The sequence below is a fragment of the Euprymna scolopes genome, chromosome 18 (assembly GCF_053919585.1).
Source record: "Euprymna scolopes isolate OS-2025 chromosome 18, ASM5391958v1, whole genome shotgun sequence".
NCBI lineage: Eukaryota > Metazoa > Mollusca > Cephalopoda > Sepiida > Sepiolidae > Euprymna > Euprymna scolopes.
Genome location: NC_136499.1, coordinates 102,393,827 through 102,412,606, shown reverse-complemented (window position 1 = coordinate 102,412,606; position 18,780 = coordinate 102,393,827). Strand labels below are relative to the sequence as shown.

The 18,780-nt window shown below is 35.4% G+C and overlaps 1 protein-coding gene across 3 annotated transcripts in view; it reads left to right on the top strand.

The window, feature by feature from the left end:
* Window positions 1-18,780, top strand: part of LOC145297722 (transient receptor potential cation channel subfamily M member 3-like) — a 790,615-nt gene that overhangs the window by 537,868 nt on the left and 233,967 nt on the right. For all 3 annotated transcript variants that reach the window (XM_080143937.1, XM_080143936.1, XM_080143938.1), the window contains 3 exons: window positions 2,436-2,560; window positions 5,749-5,920; window positions 17,509-17,692. In XM_080143937.1, coding sequence (XP_080000063.1) covers window positions 2,436-2,560; window positions 5,749-5,920; window positions 17,509-17,692 — 481 coding nt within the window. The remainder of the gene's footprint in view (window positions 1-2,435; window positions 2,561-5,748; window positions 5,921-17,508; window positions 17,693-18,780) is intronic.

The window sequence follows — 18,780 nt, the reverse complement described above, 5'->3', positions numbered from 1 at the left end:
AGGGCAATTGCTCTTGACATATCTAAAGCCTTTGATAGGGTATGGCATAAAGGTTTACTTCATAAGATCGCTAGCTATGGTATAGCTGGAAAAGTCTTCTCAATTATTAAATCATTTCTTTCTGATAGATTCATAAGAGTAGTAGTTGAGGGGCAAAAATCAGAAGCTCACAATATTAATGCCGGTGTCCCTCAGGGATCCATCCTGGGCCCAACTCTTTTCCTGATCTACATTAATGATCTTCCAAATCATATCCTTACATCATTTGTAGACATTTATGCTGACGACACTACCATTTATGGTACCACATCTAAGACAGTAAACGAGCAAGTTCTCTCCAATTCTCTCTCCTCTGATCTTGAGCACGTAGTACAATGGGGAAAGGAGTGGCTGGTTACTTTTAATGCATCTAAAACCAAGCTTCTCTCTTTACATCATCAACATTCTAATCCACATTTGTCATCAATTGAAATGAATGGCTCTCGTCTTCAGGAGGCCTCAAGTTTTGACAAGCTTCTGGGCTTGACCATTACTCCTGATCTTAAATGGAACACGTATATCAAATCTGTTGCCAAGGCCGCTGGAAAAATGGTGGGATCTTTCTATCGATCCAGTAGATATCTCACTGCTGATGCTATTCTCTATCTATATAAGAGCCAGGTACGTCCAAGGATGGAATACTGTTGCCACATCTGGGCAGGAGCTGCTAGAAAGAACTTGTCCTGCCTTGATAGAGTTCAAAATAGACTTCGTAGCCTCGTAGGAGATGTCCTTTTCTCCTCCTTGCAACCTCTATCTCACAGAAGAGATGTTGCGAGTTTGTCTCTGATGTATCGTTATTTTCATGGAAAGTGTTCAACTGAGCTTCAATCTATGGTCCCCCCTCGCCAAACTTTCACAAGAAACACTCGTCTAGCTGTAAACACTATCAATAATTTCCCCCACTCTTTATCTGTGCCTAAACCTAAACGTAGATTCCATGAACAAAGCTTCTTTCTTAGAACTGCACGCCTGTGGAATTGTCTTCCGTTTTCCTGCTTTCCGGCTGACTACAATATGGTTTTGTTCAAGTCTAAAGTAAATAAGTTCTTGATGAGCCGTTCCATATAAGTTATTAAATTTACCAAATTTTCATTACTAATGATTACTATATTGACCAACTTCTACTGTACACTCTTTAACCCTTATCCTTGAGTGGCCTCTGGGCCTTGATAATGTGGTGATGCCTTTGTAAAAAAAAAAAAAAAAAAAAAAAAAAGAAAACTTGCCGTCTTACCCCTACTCCATGACGCAACCGGAAATTGATGCTAAATTGCCCCTTCACTGAAACAGCGATGCCAAAACATCCTATTCTCTGTTTCATAAGTGTTCGTGAAAATTCCACCTGCAGCATCACTACTGTTGACCAAGTGAAGATCTATGAGGCATGTGAGAGTTGAGAACATGCGTTGCATGGAAAGAATTGGTGGTGAACAGAGGAAAAAAAAAAAATATGATTGTACTCCTAGTCACGTTACATTAAAATCCCGTTTCCTGGAAAGAAACTCTGTACATGGAAATTCTGTCTCGTACTAGTCATCAGGCTATGGTAGAATTGGAGAGTAAAAAGTCAAACAAAAGAAAGTCGCCAACCTGATAGATCCCAAACTGTTTTCTAAGCTTCAGTCTCTGTCCCATCGATGAAATGTTGCATCCCTCTTTTTTTCTACAAGTATTTTAATGGTGAATGCTCCGACGAACTACAAGCACTTGTACCCTCTCGACGTAAATACCCCCATCTAACCCAACAAGCAGCTAAATCCCACCCTTACACAGTAGAGATCCCTAGGTGGAAGAAAGCCTTCTACTCCAATAGTTTTTTTTTCCCCCCAGAACTGCTAGACTTTAAAACTCCCTTCTGGGATTCTACTTCTTCAACTGTACTGACATGCAGAAGTTCAAGTGTAATGTGAACAGACATCTTGCGGCCTAACTCCCTACATAATATCCCTGCAAATTATGTCACTGAGAGTGCCTTGTTTGGAGTGAAAATGGAATTTAAAAAAAAAAAAAAAATAAATAAATAAATAAAACTTGGGTTTACTTTCAGCAGCCTCACTTTCCTTATTTTATCATTTAGTCCTCGCATTCGATGAGTAATGTTTGTGACAAAGGGGAAGAATTGCTGTTTCCTGGGTTAGAATCTGTCCTAACGTTTATCAGTGACTAGTTTCTGATCTTGAAGTATTTTTTTTTTTTTTAACTTCTTACATCAAATAGCTTCATGTCTTGTTTGGAGCAGTTCCCATTAAACAAAAAATTGTTCCATTTCCCAGTAGCAAGAATAATTTTTGTCATTTCCCTTCAATGTTTGGAATTTCTAGCTGGAAAAAAAAAAAAAAACTTGTGTCACGTCGTTGAATCCTGAAAATGTAAACATCTTCTTTCTGTTGCAGGAGTGACCAGACATGTCGGCGATGCGATCAGTGATCGCACGACTAAAGCGAAGAATAAAGTGGTTGCCATTGGTATTGCTCCTTGGGGCATTGTTGAGAACAAGGAACTTCTTATTGGAAACGATGTAAGTATAATTGTATCTGCGAGTGACATTCCTAACAAGTGCTTTTGTATGGCAGAATTCATTTTAAAATCGATTCTTGCTTTCATATGGCTTTTTTTCATTGAATCTCCTAAGAAGTCTTAACCTTATCTCTGACCTCTGACCGGAAGCAAATATCTTATCAGGTCTATATAGAAACATTTAACTGTAGGTGTGTAAAAATAAGATGAGAATCTGAGATTTTCCATCTAACTTTGAAATTAAGTAAGAGAGTAAAAAGTTTTAGTTGAAGCTAAAAATAAAAAATTGAGTAACGTGTGCAGGAAGTTGTTATGGGAGGAAGTGTGTAATAACACGTAGTGAGAAAGAAAAAAAGAAAAAAAGTTGAGCTCTTTTGCAGGTGAGATGATTGGGTTGGGTTATCTTTTTTGAAGCTCTGTCTTTGTTTACTCTCCCTTTCTCCCACGATGGGGCGCTTATGTGTAACACTACAATGCTGTTAGAATAAAAAATTGAAGAGCAGAAGACACTGTGCAAGAAAGTTGTGGGAGTTTTTATATTTTATGTTGTATATTATCATAGGAAGACAGAAACTTTAGCTGCCACATCGCTACTGTGACTTCAGAGAGAACAGCTAGTTATGTTCCAGACTATGTTACTCTGGTATTACTAGAGTAGGCTGTCTGAAAATATCGGCTTTCTGATTTAGATGCACCAGTCATTGTATTTTGCAATGCTCTGATGCCCATCTGGCATCAATTGAAATGAATGGCTCTCGTTGTTTTGACAAGCTTCTGGGCTTGACCTTAACTCCTGACCTGAAATGGAACACATACATCAAATCCGTTGCCAAGGTCGTTGGAAAAATGGTAGGATCATTCTACCGCTCCAGTAGATATCTCACTCCTGATGCAACTCTCTACCTATATAAAAGCCAGGTACGTCCAATGATGGAGTACTGTTGCCACATCTGAGCAGGAGCTGCTATAAGCAGCTTATCCTGCCTTGATAGAGTTCAAAATAGACTTTGTAGCTTAGTGGGGGATGCCCTTTTCTCTTTCTTGCAACCTCTTTCTGACAGAAGAGACGTTCCGAGCCTGTCTCTGCTTTATCGTTATTTTCATGGCAGGTGCTCATCTGAGCTTCAATCTATGATCACCGAACTTTCACGAAAAACACTCGTCTAGCCAAAACCACTATCAATAATTCCCCCCACTCTATATCTGTGTCTAAACCTAAACGTAGATTCCATGAACAAAATTTCTTTCTTAGAACTGCACGCCTGTGGAAGTCTCTTCCATTTGCCTGCTTTCAAGCTGACTACAATTTGATTGGCTTCAAGTTCAACGTAAACAAGTTCTTGATAAACCGTCCCCCTAAGTAATCCAATTTACAAAATTTCCACTATGCTATAATCATATTGACTGATGTATACCCATTAACCCTTATCCTCGAGTGGCCTCCTGGCCTTGGTAAGTGGTGACTCTTATATAAAAAAAAAAAGGGAAAGGCGGAAAAACAATAACATCAATCATGTTCTACAACAACATTTTTACTCTACCAAACAACCAAACCAAACACTATGAATAAATATTAAAGATATAAAACAATTTGAAGCATAAAACTTTCTGCCAAAATGACAACCCAGTTTATATGCCATAAAACAAAACAACCAAACCAAACACCTTGGATAAATATTTAAAGATATAAACAACTTGAAGAATAAAAGCTTTTTTTTACAAAATGATTTGGTATTAAATGAATTAAAAAGGGTTGATATGTAGTAAAACAAAACCATCAAACCAAACACCCTAAATAAATATTTGAAACAATAAACAACTTAAAGCATAAAAACTTTTTTCTAAAACCACTCTCTCATTAAACACCGGGAATTCCTCTCCACTGCATACGTTTCCAGATTCACACCGTTATTGTAAAAAAAAAAACAAATTTAAAAAATGGTTTATTACAATCCCTACTTAATATATGCTTCTTTTATTTTTTTTTTTATTACATTTTCACCCCAAACAAGGTACAGTGCCACTTTGATGTAGGGGCCTACTATCGGGGACATAAGTTGCAGGGATACTATGTAAGGAGTTTAGCAGCAAGCTGTCTGTTCACATTACACTTGAACTTCTGCATGTCAGTACAGATGGGAAAGCAGGAACCCGGAAGGGAATTCCAGAGTCTAGCAGTCCTGGGGAAAAACTATTAGTGTAGAAGGCTTTCTTACATCTAAGGATCTCTACTGTGTAGGGGTGGGACTTTGTTCCTGGTCAGGTTTGACGGAGGTTAAGATTATGTCGTTATAATTTGTTGGAATATCCGCCATTAAAATACTTGTAAAACAGGTAGAAGGCTGCACCATTTCATCAGTGGGACAGAGGGTGAAGCTTAGATGACAGTTCAGGACCTATCAGGTGACTCTTATTTGAACCCTGTCCAGGAGTGAGAGACTAGTAGCAGATGCAGCAACCAAAACGTGACAACAATACTCGGTAATCTCCCAAAATACCGTTAGGGCTTACAACATGGCCGCCAGAAGAGTCACGTGATCCAGTTGATCCAAAACATGAATCGTGCAAATGGAAAACGCAGCCTTGAAGGCAAACTTTGACAAACAATCACAATTTGTTTGTATTTAATTTTTTGTTGATATAATGTTGTTATAAAAATAGGCAAACTTTGAGAAACAAATTAAATGACTGTTCTAAATAAATTATTTATTATTATGATATTGAAAAACTGTTTTTGTACTTAATTATTATGCTTGTTTGTCAAAGTTTGCTTTAAATTTGCGTTTTCCGGTTTCGTAATACGGCAATTCATGTTTTGGATCAACCGGATCACGTGACTCTTCTGGCGGCCATGTTGTAAGCCCTAACGGTATTTTTGGAGATTACCCAATACTCCATACATGGGCGAATGGTAGCCTTATAGAGGTACACTATACTTTCAGGTATAAGTAACTTTCTAGCACGGTAGAGAGAGCCCACCTTCTTTGTAGCAGCCAATGCTCTCGATGTATCTGTTCCAACTCATGTTCCCTGTGAACATTAAGTCAAGCAGTTTGAAAGAATTACTTGCTTTGAAATAGACTCAAGATAGTGTCTTTGTTTTTCTTTTTTCTTTATGAATAAGCATATTTTTTTGAACAAATCTTTTTTTTTTTTAAAGACAGAATTTAAACTCATCTTGTTTTTCAGAAAGTTGTTCCGTATCATTGTGTCTCGTCTCCCAAATCCAACTGTGCGGTACTCAACAGCAATCATTCGTACTTTCTGCTCATCGACAATGGAACTATGGGAAAATATGGCGGCGAGATTATGTTGCGTAAGAAGTTGGAGAAATACATTAGTCAACAGAAGATATGCATTAGTAAGTAACTACCGTATATATTTAGAATTGAAAACAAAAAAAAAATATATATATATATATATATAGAAAATCTGTATATGGTGTACATTCTCGTCACAGAACAGAGATATTATATTCCAATAATCATGTAAATTGAGTTTTACGATTTTTAGTGATTAAGTATGTTTAGCAACCATTGATGACTTGTGGGAAAATAAATACATCTCATTAGATGTCTTCTCGAAATTCAAAACACTTTTCTTTTTTTTTTTTTTTTTTTTCAAACATTAAAAGAAAACAAAATTTACCTTTTAGTTAAAAGAAAAAATTGTTTACTTTTTTAAATGGTAAATATTTTTTTATTTTTGATTTTAGTGTTTGCTTGTTTTTAATAGTAAATGTTTACAAAAGAAAAAAAGACGATTTAAAAAATTTTATTTTTTATTTTTATACAAGGTAGTCACCACTTATCAATGGGGATAAGGGTTATTGTGTGTACAGTACATTAGTGTTGGAAATTTGATAAAGTGTCTTACTTAAGGAGGCGGTTCATCAGGAATTTGTTCACATTGGACTTGAAGATATCCAGGTTGTAGTCAGCAACTGGAACAGAGTTCCACAGGCGTGCACTTCTAAGAAAGAAGCTTTGTTCATGGAATCTACGTTTTGATTTTGGCACAGATAAGGAGTGGGGAAAATTTTTGACAGTGGTTTCAGCTAGGTGGGTGTTTTTCGTGAAAGATTTGTGAGGGAGGACCAGAGATTGGAGTTCAGATGAGCACCTGCCATGGTAGTAACGATGAAACAAAGACAGGCTCGCAACATCTCTCCTGTGGGAGAGAGGTTGCAGGGAGAGAAAAGGGCATCACCCACTAGGCCACGAAGCCTATTTTGTACTCTGTCAAGGCAGGATAGGCTGTTTTTAGCAGCTCCTGCCCAGATGCCCTATCCTTGGACGTACTTGGCTTTTATACAGATAGGGAATTGCATCAGGGGTGAAATATCTTCTGGAGCGGTAGAAGGATCCTACCATTTTTCCAGCGATCTTGGCAACTGACTTGATGTACGTATTCCATTTCAGGTCAGGGGTAAAGGTTAAGCCCAGAAGCTTATCAAAACATGGAGCTTCCTCTAGACGAGAGCCACCCATATCAATTGATGCCAGATGGGGATCAGAGCGTTGATGATGTAAAGATGGAGCTTGGTTTTAAATGCATTAAAAGTAACCAGCCACCTCCTCCCCCACTGTACCACACGCTCAAGATCAGAGGAGAGAGAATCTGAGAGAACTTTGTCATTTACGGCCTTTGATGTGTTGCTATAGATGGTCGTGTCATGAGCATAGATGTCAACAAATGATTTAAGTATGTGTTTAGGGAGATCATTGATGTATATCAGGAAGAGAGTTGGGCCTAGGATAGACCCCTGAGGGACTCCAGCATTAATACTGTGGGCCTCTGATGTCTGCCCATCAACTACTACTCTTATGTGCCTATCGGAGAGAAATGATTTAATGATTGAGAAAACATTTCCAGTTATACCGTAGCTGGAAATCTTGTGAAGTAGGCCCTTATGCCATACCTTATCGAAGGCCTTTGATATGTCAAGAGAAATTGCTCTAGAGTGGAAGCCTTTGTCAAGAGATTCGCTAATCCTATGAGATATAACTGTAAGCACATCTACTGTAGATCTAGCAGAACGGAAACCATATTGCATGTCACTAAGAAGGTTATTTCTGCTGAAGTGGTTGACTACTTCTCTATTTAATATGGATTCCAGCAGCTTACTCATGACACACAGGAGACTTATTGGTCTGTACTGAGAGGGAGAGGACTTATCACCTGAGTTCTTAAATACAGGGCAGACTAATGAGGTCTTCCAGGGTGTTGGGAAGCACTTCTCTTTAAGGCAACGCTTAAACAGTTTTGTAAGTATGGGGGCAAGTTCTAGTTGAAGCTTTTTCAGCACAATGATTGGAATGATGTCAGGGCAAGTTGCTTTACTGGAATCAAGGTTCTTGATTAGCTTGGCGACATCACGCACAGATATTTGTATGTTGCAAAGTGTGTTGTCCATTATAGGAGAAAATACAGGGAGTTGATGGCCTTCGTCGCATAGGGTAGAATTAGCTGCAAAGTTCTTAGCAAATAGTTTGACCTTGTCTAATGCTGACAAGATGACCTCAGGTCCATTGATGGTTGGGATAGAACGCACGCTTCTGTTCAGGATCCTGTTTGCTATTTGCCAAAACTGGTGGGAACCAAGCCGCTGCTCAGCTACTTTGGATTTAACGGACTGACTCTCTTGCATTTTTTATTACTCTTTTACAGTGGTTCCTGGCAGTCCTGAAGGCAGCTTTAGTCTCAGTGCATCTAGTATGTTGGTAGCTATGGAAAAAAGTGATTTCTGTACGCGATGGCAGCAGCACATTCTGGGGAGAACCATGGCTGGCTGTTAGGTTTTTGTTGGAATTTTTTGAATGGTATGAATCGGTCTATGCCTACAATTAGCCATTCGGTCAGGTCTGATACTATGGAGGACACATCTTTTTTAAACATGGAATGCAGTGGTAGATCGGGTATAAGTGTACGGAAGCTATCACAGTCAGCGGTAGAGTATCAATATACAGTACGGTGGAGAGGTACATCTCCAGACTTATTGCATTTCATTTTTATCTTAACTGATACAACCGCGTGGTCGGAAGATCCCAGAGGAGATAGAATGGAACTTGAACATAGCTCAGGGGAAGTTGTGAGAAAAAGGTCTAGAAGGCTAGCATACTGACTGGAAGTATCGGGCACTTGAGTGGGTTCGTGGACAATCTGGGTGAGGTCATAGGCAATGGCCAAATCATGACAGAACCTCCCCTTATATCTGTCTTGTTAGAGTGGGTTAGCCATTCCGCATTGTGTACATTGAAGTCACCATTGAAGGGTGAGCAGACAGGATGTGGTCAATTTGTTCAGATATGCTCTTAAGGATAGGGGTAATGGAGAGTGAATATAAAAAAAGTCAATGTTAATGTATTTAATTTCTCCAAATCTTGTCTTGTCTGTCTATAAAAAAAAACTTGTTTAATTTTTACAAAGATTTTTAATCCGGGGGGGGGGGGGGGGCATGCCACTCTGTCTAAATCAAAATTTGTTGCTTGTTGTTGTTCTTGACATACGAATCCAAGGTTGGTTTAAAACGCTTATTACCTAAACCATGTTTTAGTAAAAAAAAAAAAAAAAAACATTAATAATAAATAAAAATTAAAGTGTAAATACGATATATTTACTTAGTGTAATCTAATTTATAAAACTCGCTATGTCTGTCTGTCTCAATTTTTTTCGAATTGCATCTCCTTCGAGATGCAAAACCGCAGAGCAGTGTAAAGCAGGCCAAATGATTGCATTTTTTGTGGACCGTTTTTTATGTTTTTTTTAGCCAGTTAAAAATAGCTGTTAAGGGGTCAAAATTGAAGGAAATTGGAACTTAACAGGCGTAAATCGATTGAAAGTTTTCTTGTACACATACAAAAATATATATATACATTTACATTAATGCTAGTTTTTAACTATTTCTTATCCAACTGACGATAGCTCAAATGGTAACGACTAAGGCTGGAGTGCTATATGTTTTGGTTTCAATAAACAAAAAAAAACTTATTTTTTTAGATGAGGATTGTTTATTTGTATTATTTAGATTCATCGGACTACTGTTCTCATCTTGAGTGTGTTTTTCACAATGTTTTGGTCGATATAACCTCTGACCTTCTTCAGGTGTATCTTGTCGAACTCGGGAATGTTTCTGTTGAACTCAGGAATTTGGATGGAATTTCGAGCTGACGGAACAAGAGCATGCTACCTCCGTGAAGTAAATAAAGGGTTCCGTCCAAATTCCCGAGTTCGACCCAAACATTCCCGAGTTCGACAAGATACGTCTGAAGATGGTCGGAGGTTATATTGACCAAAACGTTGTGAAAATCACACTCAAGATGAGAACAGTAGTTCGATGAATCCAAATAATACGAACAAAAAAACTTGCTTATTTTTTTTTTTTTTACATTGATTTTTAGTGAAAAAAAAAAACCCTCAAAAACACAGCATGCCTGCCTGTCGAAATTAAAATCAGTTGCTTCTTGTTTCTTTTTGATATACGAATCCCAGGTTGCTCGAATGACGTGCCTAAATATCACACGAATAGAGAATCAGCAGGAGCAGTTGTCGTGCTTTAATTTGTCGGACATAATTAGTAAAACGTTGCAGTAGATAAACTTATTAGTTTTAGTTCTTCAAGAAGAATGTCTTAACAGTCAGTTTGTGTATTTTGAAAATCAAAGAGAAACAACTAGGGTAGGGATTACGAAAAAACAAACAAAAACAAAGAAACAAAACCTTATTTATTTATTTTTTTTCATTTATTTTTTTGTTACAAAGATTTTTAATAAGAAAAAGAAAAAACAAAAAAATGGCATACCAGTTCGTCTAAATTAACATCAGTTGCTTTTTGTTGTTCTTGAGATTTATATAATGTTGTCCATAATTACGTAAGAAACATAGGACAAGTAACTCAACTCTTTTTTTTTTTTTTTTTTTTTTACTAGCGAGGGGTACCCGGCGATGCCCGGGTGTTTTGAGGTGTGTGTGGTTTTGGGTAGGTGAGTATGAGGATCGAACCCAAACCCTTGAGGCAAAGTTGGAAATGAAAGTGTGAAAAAAAAGACGTACGACATTAACCACTGGCCCACGGAGACATACAAGAGAAACACGTTTGAATTTATTTATTTAACTATTGACAGGTGGCTCGGTGCGATTACCAGGAACTTGAATTAGCTTTGAATTAGTTTCGTTTTTTATACAAAAAAGCTGAATGAACACAAGACGGGCTGAAATAGCAACAATTTTGTAAAAATCGACGTAAATAAATCTAGAAGCGACCCGCGTTCCCAAATCGTAGACATTATTATCTACGGTCTATATAAATACTTGTAAGCGATCGTAACGCCCCCCCCCTGGGACCGTGTGCGAGAAAAGCCATTGCGAGACATACACGAAATGGTCACACACATTTTGCCTTTTATATATATATAGAAGAAGATTTTTGTAACAACGACATTTATTTCCTCATTCTTCCTCCACGCTTGACTTCGGATGTGACGTCTCTAATTTTTTTTTTTTTTTTCTGCGCTCTGTTACAGACATACGAGTCACAGGTTGCTCAAATAACGTGGCCAAATATCACACGAATAGAGAATCGGCATGGGCCAACTGTCGTGTCCCAATTTGTCGTATATAAATATCACCCCCCCCCCGTACGATGTATACTATCAAGCGAAAATGTGCTTAGCCACGAAAACTGGCTCACAGGTTCAAAGATCTTTTTGAAAGCATTATTACAATATCTCCAAACAATTCAAACTGCTCTACAGTTTTTGTTGTTCTTTGTCTCATGCAAACACTTGTCGGTGTGATGAGCTTGAAGATGAGTCACCACTTTACTGTGTTCGGCAACAAATCAAACAGAATCGGCAAAACTGTTCACCTTTTGATGTGTCTATTGATGAAGATAATTTAGCTTCGCGGACATTTATTTTCTTTTGATCTCTGTATCATCTGTAATTACCATTCTCTTTATACACCCATTCCTCTTCCCCCATCTCTCTTCCATATATATATATATATATATATATATATATATATATATATATATATATATATATATTATTTGTTTTTGTTACGTTTTTGAATGAATTCAATTATTTACGAACGTGCCTTTTTACCTAAATTCGAGTTGGGAATAATTTTCCCTTTAACCAATTTGGTACCCCCACATGGGGAGCGGTATATATATTGTTTTTTAAAATATAATTATCCACTGACACGTGTTTCGTCGTCTACGACTCATCAGAGTGGCTGAATCTAGCGAGATTCGAAATCGGGACCCCACAGTAATGAGCCTAACCTTTTTATCCGCTGGTCCATCTCGATTGTGTAGATATAGCGTGATTCATTTAGATGTTATTTGTTTTTGTGAATAAAGAAGTCAGGTTCATTACCGTTGGGTCCTGAATGCGAATCTCGCTAGATTCGGCCACTCTGATAGACGACGAAACACGTGTCAGTGGATAATTATATTGAAAAAAAAAAAAAAAAAAAAAAAAAAAAAAATATATATATATATATATATGTATATATATATATATATAATATGCATCAGGTGCACTTGAAAGCCAAATTACAATGCAATATTATGTAAATGAAGAAATATTTTACTTTTTGAAATTTATAATTATATTATTTAATAATATGATTATAAATTTCAAACAAGTAAAATATTCATTTTCATAATATTGCGTTGTGATTTGGCTTTCAAGCACATCTGATGCGTATTTTATTTTATTCAAATTAAATCAATGCTTCTATAACAGAACTCACCACATTCCTGACGTGTGTGTATGTATGTACGTATATATATATATATATATATATATATATATATATATATATATATATATATCAATTTGACTGTTGTTTTTCGTCGATTTGTACGTTGAGTTATTTGGAAAATTATGCGTGAATTTGTCAACATGGTCATCATCATTATCATGTATTGCATTATGTGTGAGTCTAAAACAAACTTTTTATTTAAAAAAAAAAAAAAAAAAGGAAGAAGGAAAAGGGACAAAAACGGTCCAGCCGCTGATCACTTACTATGTATGACTTTTGGAATGTTCCTTCATGTGTATTTTACATGTATATGTGTGTGTACGTATGTATAGACATATGTATGTGCGTATTTGTGTGCCTCTACATGATTATGGTTGCATGTATGTGCACATGCATGCGTATGTTGGCATACATCTGTATGTACACATGTGTTTATTGTCATGCGTATGTGGGGTGGAGAGGGCTCCCGTAAACCGTGGTGAAGGCAAACCCTCTAGGAGAAGTAAATCTTAGATTTAAAAAAAACAAAAAACATAAAGCGGGAGACCAGTACCCGCATTAAACTGGTCTGCAGTTTGACTTGTTGCTGGCTATCTTGCTCTTGCTTGTTGCTGGATGGCAACATTTTGAACTGAGAGAGAGATTTAGCTCTCGTACAAAGCTAAAACTCTGTAACATCATCTGTGTATAGATACTTCCTCAGCCATGGAAAAGTTGTGACGCGTGTAGGCCTTAAATGCTGGAAGCATGTAATAATTGATCTGCCATCATTGTATGTATATATGTATGTATGTTCATGTACACGTGTATGTGTATATGTGTGTATATACGTATATATATTGGTTGTGTGTATGTGTATATTTGCATGTGTGTATGTATGTGTATGTTTGTATATGAGTGCATATTCATGTATGTGTATGTATATGTAGAATATGTAGGTAAGTGTATATATGTATGTGTATATATGTGTATATGCTTGTACATGTGTACGTATGCGTGTGTATGTATATGTATTATGCATTGTGTGTGTATATATGTGTGTATGTTTACAGATATGTGTGTATGTGTATATATGTATATTTGCATTTATATATATATATATATATATATATATATATGTATGTATGCCATTGACTGTCTTGTGTATGTTTATGTGTGTGTATGTATGTGTATTATATGTATTTATATGTGTGTATGTATGTGTATTATGTGTATTTATATGTCAGGTCATGTCATATGCTACTGGTACCATGTAACCCAGTACTACCTGCCTCATGGTCGGGTCACCGGCGACTAAACTGGTTCCCCCACCAGACTTGTTTGGTGAGGAGGGCGGCTAGTCTCCCTGAAGGATTAAAAACAAGACCTTTCAAAGGGCGAATGAACTCTTTTTCTGGGTCAACGGCGAACTAGCACCGTGTATATCTGTGTGTGTGTATATGTGTATTGGGGTAGAGAGGGCTCCCGTAAGCCGTGGTGAAGGCAACCTTTCTAGGAGAAGCAAATCTCTAATTTAAAAAACCATAAAGCGGAAGACCAGCACCCGCATTTAGCTGGTCTGCAGTTTAATTTGTTGCTGGCTATCTTGCTCTTGCTTGTTGCTGGATCTCAACATTTTGAACCGAGAGAGAGACTTAGCTGTCGTACAAAGCTAAGACTCTGTAACATCATATTTGTATAGATACTCCCTCAGACATTTGGAATCATGAATTTTAAATGTCTGAGGGAGTGGCACTCGTCTGACAAGACGTTGCAATCATCATGTATGTGTATTATGTATTGTGTTATATGTATGTGTATATATGTATGTATGCATGTATGTATATATATATATATATATATATATATATATATATATATAATGTGTGTGTGTGTATACTAATGACCGTCTTCAGTGTCATGTCTGTTTGAGCGTGTGAATTTTGCCAGCAGGACTAAAGTCATTTTCGGCTCATGGACTTTCAGTGCCTGAGGGAGTGGCACTCGTCTGACAAGACGTTACAATCATATATATATATATATATATATATATATATATATATATATATATATATATATATATATATATATATATATATAAGGGTTAAAACGTGTGCAGTAGAAATTGAACAATATAGTAATCATTAGTAATGAAAATTCGGTAAATTTGATAACTTATATGGAACGGCTCATCAAGAACTTATTTACGTTAGACTTGAAGACAACCATATTGTAGTCAGCCGGAAAGCAGGAAAACGGAAGACAATTCCACAGGCGTGCAGTTCTAAGAAAGAAGCTTTGTTCATGGAATCAACGTTTAGGTTTAGGCACAGATAAAGAGTGGGTGGGAATTATTGATAGTGTTTTCAGCTAGACGAGTGTTTCTTGTGAAAGTTAGGAGAGGGGCGACCATAGACTGACGTTCAGTCGAACACTTTCCATGAAAATAACGATACATCAGAGACAAACTTGCAACATCTCTTCTGTGAGATAGAGGTTGAAGGGAAGAGAAAAGGACATCTCCTACGAGGCTACGAAGTCTATTTTGAACTCTATCAAGGCAGGACAAGTCCTTTCTAGCAGCTCCTGCCCAGATGTGGCAACAGTATTCCATCCTTGGACGTATTAACCTGGAAATATACACACACACACACGCACTCACAGAAACACACACACACACACATTTATTTTATTTATTTATTTTTTTACAGTAATCTATGGAAATGCATGTTTCGAGGTTACTATCTCTCATTAGCATAGCTCGACTGCGTCTCTCTAGAGATTAAACACATTTGTATTATATATAATCCGTCCCATTTAACTGTTACGCCACGAAATTCTAGACAAGTTTACTGTTTATTTTTACCGTGCGTATACTTATCTAGATTTCTTGTTGAGTTTTTTAAACGATAAATACGGTTAAGTATCGTCTTCATCTCGAAGATCGCTTTTTTAGTTAGAAAATCACCCCTTCGAGCTTCAAGGCGAAGACAATTTCTGTATGAACTTACACCCTTAGCGTTATATATATATATATATATGATTGTTAAGATGGATGAAATCGATATGAAAAATAGATTGGAGGTGGAAGGACCTGAACGCTCAACGTTTCACCCGATTTATGCGGGCTTTTTCAAGCGGGAATCGGGTGAAACGTTGAGCGTTCAGGTCCTTCCACCTCCGATCTGTTTTTCATATATATATATATATATATATATATATATATATATATATATAGTCCTCAACGTTTTATATTTACTTCAAGATTTTCTAAAGGTGACTGGTTTGAAGAAAAGTATTTGTCAAATATTTGAAAATAGGTAATGCGTTTGTGATGTGAAAAGAACTTTTTTTTTTCTTTTTTTTCTTTTTCTTTTCAAACGAAATGTTAGAATTTAAAATATGTAGTTTGTTTATAGAGTGGGCTAAGTTTTTCTTTTTTTTAATTGTTAATATCGATGTTATGTACAAAGTTTTGTTGGGAATATGGTGTAAAAATAACTAGCCTGTATCTCAATTTAAGTTCTGTTTGGTTAATATTAATTTGATGGATAATTTAGAGAAATTGTAAAAGCTGCTGCATTGTTTAACTGTGTGAACATTTCTAATTAGTACGGATTCAAGAGTCTTTTCATAAGATTTATTTAAAATTAATTGAATGTATCTAGTTTGTTGAAAGTTAAAAGAATGATCATGTTTTAATGCATAAGTGAATAGTGCATTTAGAAAATTGTTTTTTTTTTATATCTCTTAAAAAACACAACATGAATGATCAGGTTGTAATTATCTCACTTCCTTACATGTGCTATTCTCTCATATTATATCCTAGCAAGTCATCCGGCATTGCCTGGTCATAAAATATGCTTAAATATATTTTAATTTATTATTATAGAGCCAAATCTTTATTGATTTTTAAAGAAAATGACTTAGGTGCCATGAGCTAGAATCGAAATCAAAACATATAGCTCTCCAGCACTATTCACTACAATTTGAGCTAAGTCCACAAGCATTTTAGATTTTAAAAAATTTACGTAATTAAACATATATATGTATATTTGCGCATGCATAGAAGATAAACGTTTAGTTGACTTATACCTGCTAAGTTTCAATTAAAATTTTTTTTGACCCTTTAACAGTTATTTTTATCAGCTAAAAACAAAATTGATTTTATTCCACAGGTTCAGATCCCCTTTATATCAAGTCTCAAGTATGTAGACCAAAACTTGACAGAGTAGTTTGGTAGAGACCATTCTGCACACCAAGACAAGATCACTTATATACATATAAAATTATTAAAAAAATTTTTAAATAAAATAAATATTCGATTATTTAATAAATAACAAAAAATAAATGAAATATATTTCTTGTCAAGAAAAACGGGGTGATGCAAAACAAAAAGGGGAGGTAATTCCTGCACTGCTTAGGAAAGTGATAATTGAATATAAATAAGCAATTGCTTATTTTATTAATAAACAAATAACGATTGCTCATATTGCTAATAAAACAAATAACAATTGCTTATATTGCCAATAAAAAAGAAACAATCGCTTATATTGCTAATAAAAAATAACTATTATTTAAAAGCGATGAAAAGTGTGCACAAAATCTGATAAAATGTTGTGGCTCAATGGTAAAACACTCTACTGCCGATTGTGTAGTTGTGAGTTCAATCCCTTACCAAGATGTTTAGCCATGCTGATGAAAGGTGATGCCCAGAAATATATATTCATAGATAAATTTTTATGCATGTAAAAATATTTTTTTTAAAAAGTATTTGAATATTTAATAAATAATTTTTTTTTTTTTTTTTTTTTAAATATATCCATAATAAAATGGGGGCGACACAAAACAAAGAAGAAAAAAAGGGAGAGATCACCTCTTCACTTCTTAGGAAAGGGAAATTAAATACAAATAAGCAACTGCTTATATTGCTAATAAAAAATAACAACAGATCTTATAGGAGTTTTTTTTTTTTATTAAAGAAAACATTTTTAAAAATAACAGAAATCCTCAGCTTAATTATTTTTTTTTTTTTTTGATTTTTTTTTGTTTTGTTTTAAAATCAAAAAAGTAATGCATTACCTGATTTCTATATTAACCCAAAATTTTTTTCTTAAAAATGTTGGTCTTTTCTGAAACTAATTATCCAAACCTTTTTTTTTTCTAATTTATCCTATATGTTCCTTCAATTTTTTTCAGATAGTGGTGTGAAAGGGCGGGGTGTTCCAGTGATCTGTGTGGTGCTCGAGGGTGGTGCCAACACCATCCGGTCTGTATTAGAATATGTCACTGACTCTCCGCCGATCCCTGTTGTGGTCTGTGATGGGAGTGGGCGTGCTGCTGATCTGCTGGCTTTCACCCACAAATATACTTCCGATGATGGGTGAGTGTGAAGATGATGAAGAAAAACTGGTTCTTTTTCATTATTGTACCAAAATGTGACAGTTGAAAAATTGAGTTTTCATTAAAAAAAAGACAATGACTACTTCCTATTTTTTTTGTAAATTTCAACCAAAGCCAATCTTATTTACCTAATAGTCATGTCGCAATTAGTTAAATATTTCTGGAATGTAAAATGAAACACATATTTCCATGATTCAAACAAAAAGATTATTTCGCCATGTTTGTTTTGTCACATGTGACATAACCACAAGGGAAATAACTCCTACTTTAAATTAGCCTAAGTTTTTGACAGTTTTCAAAAATGAATTATCTCCCTTGCTTATATGTGTTCTCTTTAGTTATTAAGTAAGCTAAAATTGCTAATATCTTCGAAAACTATTTTCTTGAATAATTAGTTTTCTACCTCCATCTTTTTTCATAATTTTTGGATATCGTCATTACTGCGACATGGCAATTCAGTAGATAGCATTGGTTTTACTTGAAATTCAATATTTCAATTTTCGAATTTCACTAACGAAGAAGAAATGAAAACTTTGTCACCGAAAGCTTTTTATTTCTTTATCTTTTATAATTTTTTAATTTTTATATAAAAACTCATAGAATACCCATCCTTGGGTTTATATTTTGCTAATATGAATGTGTATTTGCTTGCTTTATAGGTTTACACACACACACATACACACACACATATATATATATATATATATATATATATATATATATATATATATATATATATATATATACTAGCAAATGTACCCGTTGTTTACTGGGTTCAAAAACAGCCTACAGAAAATGGACTCTGATTTATGAAAGTATGATAGGTTATGAAAAGGAAGGGTTGTAAAGAGATAGCTTCGAATTTGGGGGTATCAAAACCAAAGCAAAATATAATGAAAGTAAAAATAAAATAGATAAACCCCATAATTTATTATACCATACCTGTTCACACTGAAATACTTATCACAATATTCTGTGTATCTATTAAAAAACCTTGTTAAACTTTGTGACATATTTCCATTCTATGGAGGCCAGGCGCGAAAGCAGACCCCATGACTTTATTATACC